This window comes from Silene latifolia, chromosome 7, assembly GCF_048544455.1.
Source record: "Silene latifolia isolate original U9 population chromosome 7, ASM4854445v1, whole genome shotgun sequence".
Lineage (NCBI taxonomy): Eukaryota > Viridiplantae > Streptophyta > Magnoliopsida > Caryophyllales > Caryophyllaceae > Silene > Silene latifolia.
In genome coordinates this window covers 62,947,170-62,953,475 of record NC_133532.1, presented here as the reverse complement: position 1 = coordinate 62,953,475, position 6,306 = coordinate 62,947,170, and the positions used below count along the sequence as shown (strand labels likewise).

Sequence of the window (6,306 nt, the reverse complement as noted above, 5' to 3'; positions counted from 1 at the left end):
ATATGAGTGTTTTTAATACATCAGCAATGCAGCAACTTACACTGCTCTTCACTCTTCAGAAACAATGTCATGGGCTCAGGCCTGAGCTTTACATTCTGAAACAATATCAAACACAAGTATACAAGCAGTTCGCGCATCTGACTGTTTTCAATCAAATAAACTTCATTGTCATTAATTATTCCAGTAAAATCGTCCCACAAGAAAGTACTCGGAAGAAGGAAATCCTTAAGTATTAAGCCACAGTCACAGAGACGGAAAGGAACATCATGTTCCTCTCGCTTGATCAAATTTAGAAGGAAGGAATAACTCTTATATAATAGTTCCTATCTATTTTAATAATAACACACAGTATTGTATTGTGCTTTCAATATATTCAAATTATGCCATCCTTAATCAGTATCCTCTCCTTGGGGATCATTGTCGTCAAATGGTCCGAGAATATAAGGCGAGCCCTTAAGTATATCTCTAACCTCATCCACTCCATCATCAGAAATGTAATTACCATCGATATTAAGCTTCTTGAACCCAGGTTTATTCAAGATAGCATGTGCCAGGTATTGAGCTCCGGCATTTCTGATTAAATTACAGCTCATATCTAATTCACATAGTTGCCCATGCCCTTCTTCTAATGCTTTAGCTATTAATATGGCTCCGTCATCCTTGAGCTCATTTTCAGCCAAGTTCAACTTGGTCAGGAACTGTTTAGAGGATATACATGAGGCCAAGGCAGGTCCTCCTTTAACTGTGATTTCATTCCCAGCCATATCCAAAACCTCAAGAGAAGGGGCCGACTCCTTTAGAGCAATGGCAACTGCCTCTGCTCCTTCATCTTCCAAGTTCAAGTAGCTAAGGTAAATTTCAACAATATTAACAAGATTATGAAGTGTCTTACTCAAAGCTAACCCGGCTTCCACACCAAATATGTTATCACACAAATCAAGTTTTCTCATATGGGTACACGTGGCTAGTGATTCGGCAAGTTGGACCCCACCCTCAGCGCCCACCCTTGTAGAAGAACACCGGAAATCTTCCAATAAATGTGAACGTCTTACAATTTCAGAGATGAATATTGCCCCAGTATCTCCGGTCATGTTATTGTGGAAGTGAAGGACTTTCAGTTTATCAGTGGTAGGAATCAATTCATTCACTGCTCGTGCAGCATCCTCCGATATTCCATCATTAATCAAATACAGCTCCTCGAGATTATTTTGCGATTTTAGAAGTGAACCAAATGCTCGAATCCCTTTTTCGCCCAAGGCATTGTTTGACAGGTCTAGGTACCTCAGTTGACAACCTTCAAGGGCAGAAGCGAAAATCTCCATAACTTCTAGAGCTTCGATTTCTGGTCTACTAGCAATAAAATCAGACAGGTCAACTTCCTTCAGCTGACTTCTCAAGGAAACCAAGACGGGCTGAAAAACAAGAGCAGCACCCACGCCAAAGCTTGTGTTACTAAAGCAGATTCTAGAATATGAATTGGATGAGCTTTTTAATGGTTTTACAAGCTCCTCAGCGTCTTCGGTGTGGATAACTGACCGACGACCTCCAGAGATGTCGAAAACCGTTTTTTGATTTAAATCTCGTGTTATTTCAAGTGTTGCGTTGTCTAGGACAGTGGGCCCTCTTCTAAGAACTTCAAGCATGAATTTACTGGACTTTTTTGCATAGAGTAAAACAGCAGAACTCCCGTCACTAAATAGTTCCTCCTTGTGATGTTCATTTGCATGATGGAAAGCTGATTCCTCAATTTTCTTTGCATCGATTTCAGCTTCTTCCAAACTCAGAAGGCCATACTTTCGGGAGAAAATTGAGGGAGTTGTAAGATTCTTTGTTATCCGTTCTACAAACAATACCCTGGTACCCTTACTAGGAGGCCACAATTTAGTGGATATTCTGGGAGTTTCCTGAGTTAGCACTGCAGAGTCCATTTCAATATAACCTGAACAACATTCATGTGACTATTCAATACAAGAGAATGGAAGTAGGTGATACTCATATGGAATTAAGTGGCAACGCACAAAAAAGAATGGAAATATAGAAGTCGGTTTATAAGATATTTAGCAAAATGAGGTCCACGTAGTATCGGATCTTTAAACTGTGGCAAGGAGTACAACTACCATCATGGGTGAAAGTTTTATTGGAGAAACACCATATCAGATAGCATCTTTATTGCTTATTAACATCTGAATAAGGTAATGGCAACAGCGGCGGATCTACTAACAACATTCCGGGATGTGCGGACACTGGAAACAGAATTGTTTTTGCGTATTTTGTCTAATTTTCAGGCTAAAAAAAATTTACAACTTTTTTGTGTATATAGATTTTAAATATTAATCAGGCCCCCAGAAAGAAATTTTCCTGGATTCGCTATTGGCAATAGATGTCACTAACTGATGATTAATAAAAAACTTGACATTATAAACGAGGGAGTATAGGTTCCATCTTCCATGTAGCTTTAGTAATATTATGCGCTCTGTATGAAATGTAAAAAAAATTTCAGTAATTTCAGGTCACCAACTGCTTAAAGCGACAAAAAGATCCAACAATCGCATACTAGAGATTGATGGATCTAGTAATGACCTGAATTAATTTCAGGTCACCAACTTTTTCAGTAATTTCTAGTAATGACCTGAATTAATTATCCCAAAAAGAAATTGTTAATCCATGAAAAGATTGATCCCAATTTTTTTAAAACCACTCGTAAGCAGCTGAGTCCGCATAAAAAGGTGTCTGGTTACTTGCTAGTAGGAGAATCCACAAAAGATATGGCGAAGTCACCAAATATTGAACAGAAACAATATACAACTAAAATGGAGAAAAGAAATAACAGACACCTGATAATTTTAGTTGTATCAACAAATTGAAAGGCAGGCAAACGCCCAAATACAAAGAGATCATAAACATCCACTAAACCAAAAGGTTCACAGTCAAAACCAGGCTAGTTTGAATGCCGAAAGACTGAAGCTTGGGAGACTATTTTAAGCTAGGAGAAGAGCTTCTTCACAACTCTATCTGATATTCGCCCTCAAATAGGCAAAGGCTACTATTAGATAAACAATTGACCCACGAAGACAGCCTGGTAGTAAGTAATACGAAATTGCTACCCTACGGGGCAATGGTTGGCTTGTATAGGCTAGGTTGGCTTGAGATAATTTCTCTAGATTGAAGGTCTTATTACTCCCCCGGAAAACTATAAGCTTACATATTCTACAGTGTAGTCAGCTTTACAATTAAGCTACAAATAGTCATAATAGTTGTAACTTCTTGTAGATTCAAATATTATCCATATTCCCATTTTGGTAGTGGAGAAAATAAATTGCTTGATCACCTAGAAGCTAGCAATGCCAAGGTAATATTTCCAAATCCACCTTCAATTCCCACTTAATAACTCACAATATTGCGTTTACCACAATCGTAAATGAAATCTACGATCACAGAGTAATTTATCCATATCAAAGCAGAAAAGTTAATAAAAGAACTCATTATAACAGCTCGAATAATGAGTAACAACAAGCATGTCTTATGTGGTGAAGTCGACCCACCCTAACTTCAAGAGAGGGTGTATAGAGATTTACAGACAAGTAAAGGAAACCCTCTAAATCAAAGGCACAAAACACAAATCACTTTTATATAGGAGTATCTATTATCTTTTATCTAGCATCAACTTAAGAAAACTTACTTCACCTAATTTTATCATGTAAGAACGAAATCTAACACCAGAGCTGACAGTTCTTGAAACACATGAAAACACAAGACTCTTTCGAGGAAAAACAAACAAAGAATCTATCACAAACCCGTAACTGAAAGAATAATTTACCTGATTAACAATAAAGCTAACCAATTATTACTTGGGCTCTAATTGCATGCAAATACAATGATTCCATTGTTTTCTGCAACTTGCATATCCCTAAGAGCTGAACGCCAACAGTTATTTTCTCTTTTTCGAGTTGCAATGAGCACAATGTTTGCTCCTGGTAGCTGGTTGCCTAGTACTCTGTAGAGCCACAAATAACACTCGGGTGATTTAAGTGTAGTCCACAGTCCACACTCCACCTGTAAAGTGATAAAGACCAAACTGAGAACATATACGCTAGGCAAACATACAGTGGTTGGAGGAGTAACATAATTAAAAGTACATGAATGGTAGATTAGAAACCGCAGTGAGAGATTCATTCATTGTCATATTTAGATAACTTATTAAAGTTTCATAATTACTCAAAAAGGGCAAATGTAAATTCCATATTAGGCCAAAAACGAGAAATCATTTCACAAAATAGACCGTTCCCTTTCCACTCCTGGTACGATGATACATTCAGAAACTTGATATTAATATCATTTCACAATAAAAATCAGTCCTACAATAAGACGACTGCAGCATACGACAGTTGCAGCTAAATAAGAGTAACTAAGGGGGAACGGGATGGAGGGGGCTAAAAGTCTAACATTGCACAAACACTCAAATAAGACCGTTGTGTGGCTTAAAACGACCTCATTTTATGTCATCCACCTCATATAATAGTGGCAACAATAAGTTTGTCGCGCCACATGACGGTTTTACATGAGAGCAACTACTAAAAAATCAGAAACACCGATTTAAGCAATTGCTAATTCAACCATAGTGAAGATTTTCTGAGAAGAACATTCTCCAATACACATAATTCACCAAGGCAAGAAAGTACAGAATTTAATAACCATCCGTCTTCCACTGCAAATAAGATTTGTCGTCGCAATGCAGTAAACTACGAGTAAACACTAAAAGGGATAAAATGGCAAAGAAGAAGAACAGCAGCAACAACAACAACATCAGAGCCTTAATCCCAAAATAATTTGGGGTCGGCTGACATGAATCATCCTTCAGAATCACCCATAACCGCTCATGGTGAACGCACACCTCAAAATGCGACAAAAAATAGCAAAAAAAACATGGAGAAAAAAAAAAGAAAAACAGATCAATTTAGCGAATTTGAGTGCATTAGATATCACAATGTAATACCCAGCAATATGATAATCACGTAAAAAGGGAATAAAATTATAAAGAGAAATGTATTAAGAACGGATAAATATAAAAAGCTCAGATTCTGCAAAAGACAAAAAAAAAAAAGAAAAAAAAAAAAGAAAAATATGAATAGCGGAGATAAAAGTTTAAACCTGAGGATCTGTGGCAATCTCCGATCATACAAAATTTCAGAAGGGTTTTTTTTTTGGAAAATTTGTAAGAATTGGTTTATACTAAATTGAGGATCATTTGCGGGTTCGAGTTACAAGAATGTTCATATGTTATTTGCTTGATTTATCAATCATTTGGACCATTTTAATTTAAAAAATTTTACAATTCCATTTCATTCAATTCTATACGTTTGTTTTTGGGCACTATTAAAAATGGAGAAGGATTTATAATATTCGGGTGAGCTCTAATCGGCCTTGTGATTCTTGGTATTGGGTGGCGTAGAAAGATGGGGTCTTTACGGTCAAATCGGCCTATCGTCGCTTGGTGGGTGAGAAGGAAGGGTTAGAGGTGGGGGGTGCTTCAGATTGGAGAGGGAGAAATGGTTATGGAATAGGCTTTGGAAAATCTCGGTTTGGCCACGACTGAAGCTCTTCTTTTGGCAGTTGTGCAGCGAGGCTCTAGCATCAAGAGCGAACATTGCGTCTCGAGTTCGATGTGAGTGTGCTTTATGTTCGTTTTGTAATTCTAGTCTTGAGTCGAGTCTTCATTTCTTCCGTGATTGTATTATTGCGAAACGGGTTTGGGGGGGCCTTGGATTAGAGGATGAAAAGGTTAAGGGGGGTGGTTGTGTGCGGGATTGGGTGGAAGCGAAGTAGAGGGAGCTGGGGGGCTAGAACATGCTATTTTACGGTGGGTTGTTGGGCGTTGTGGGAGCATCGTAACAAAGTCGGTTTTGAGTCAAGATAGGTGGATCATTGGAGTGTGATTAGGCGGGCATATGACGTGATGGAGGAGATTGAGGGGGGCGAATTTCAGCGAGATAGGAGAAGGGAGGAAGGGCATTTGTGTGAAGAGCAAGCGGTTCGCAAGGTGTGGAGTGCACCGTTAGAAGGGTTTGTGAAAATAAATGTGGATGCAGGAGTCAAGGAGGGAGAAGGGGTAAGCTTGGGTGTGGTGTGTCTAGATGAGCGAGGCAAGGTTATGTGGAGTATATCGTCTGTTTTATTGCAGGATTGGGATCCACATATGGCGTAGGCGGTTACGGTCTTTGAAGGTGTCGGTGAAGCGGTTCGAAGGGGCCGTGCTAAGGTGATTGTGGAAAGCGATTATCTATCAGTTATCGAGGCGCTGAAGAAAAA

The 6,306-nt window shown here is 38.7% G+C and overlaps 1 protein-coding gene across 1 annotated transcript; it reads right to left on the bottom strand.

The window, feature by feature from the left end:
- Nucleotides 1–144: 144 nt before the first annotated feature.
- LOC141592241 (RAN GTPase-activating protein 2-like) lies at nucleotides 145–5,287 on the bottom strand. The gene is made up of 3 exons (XM_074412846.1): nucleotides 5,149–5,287; nucleotides 3,818–4,053; nucleotides 145–1,939 (listed from the first exon to the last, which is right to left on the bottom strand). Exon 3 carries the CDS (start codon nucleotides 1,926–1,928, stop codon nucleotides 390–392), a length of 1,539 nt encoding a protein of 512 aa, XP_074268947.1. The 5' UTR covers nucleotides 1,929–1,939; nucleotides 3,818–4,053; nucleotides 5,149–5,287; the 3' UTR covers nucleotides 145–389.
- Nucleotides 5,288–6,306: the final 1,019 nt, after the last annotated feature.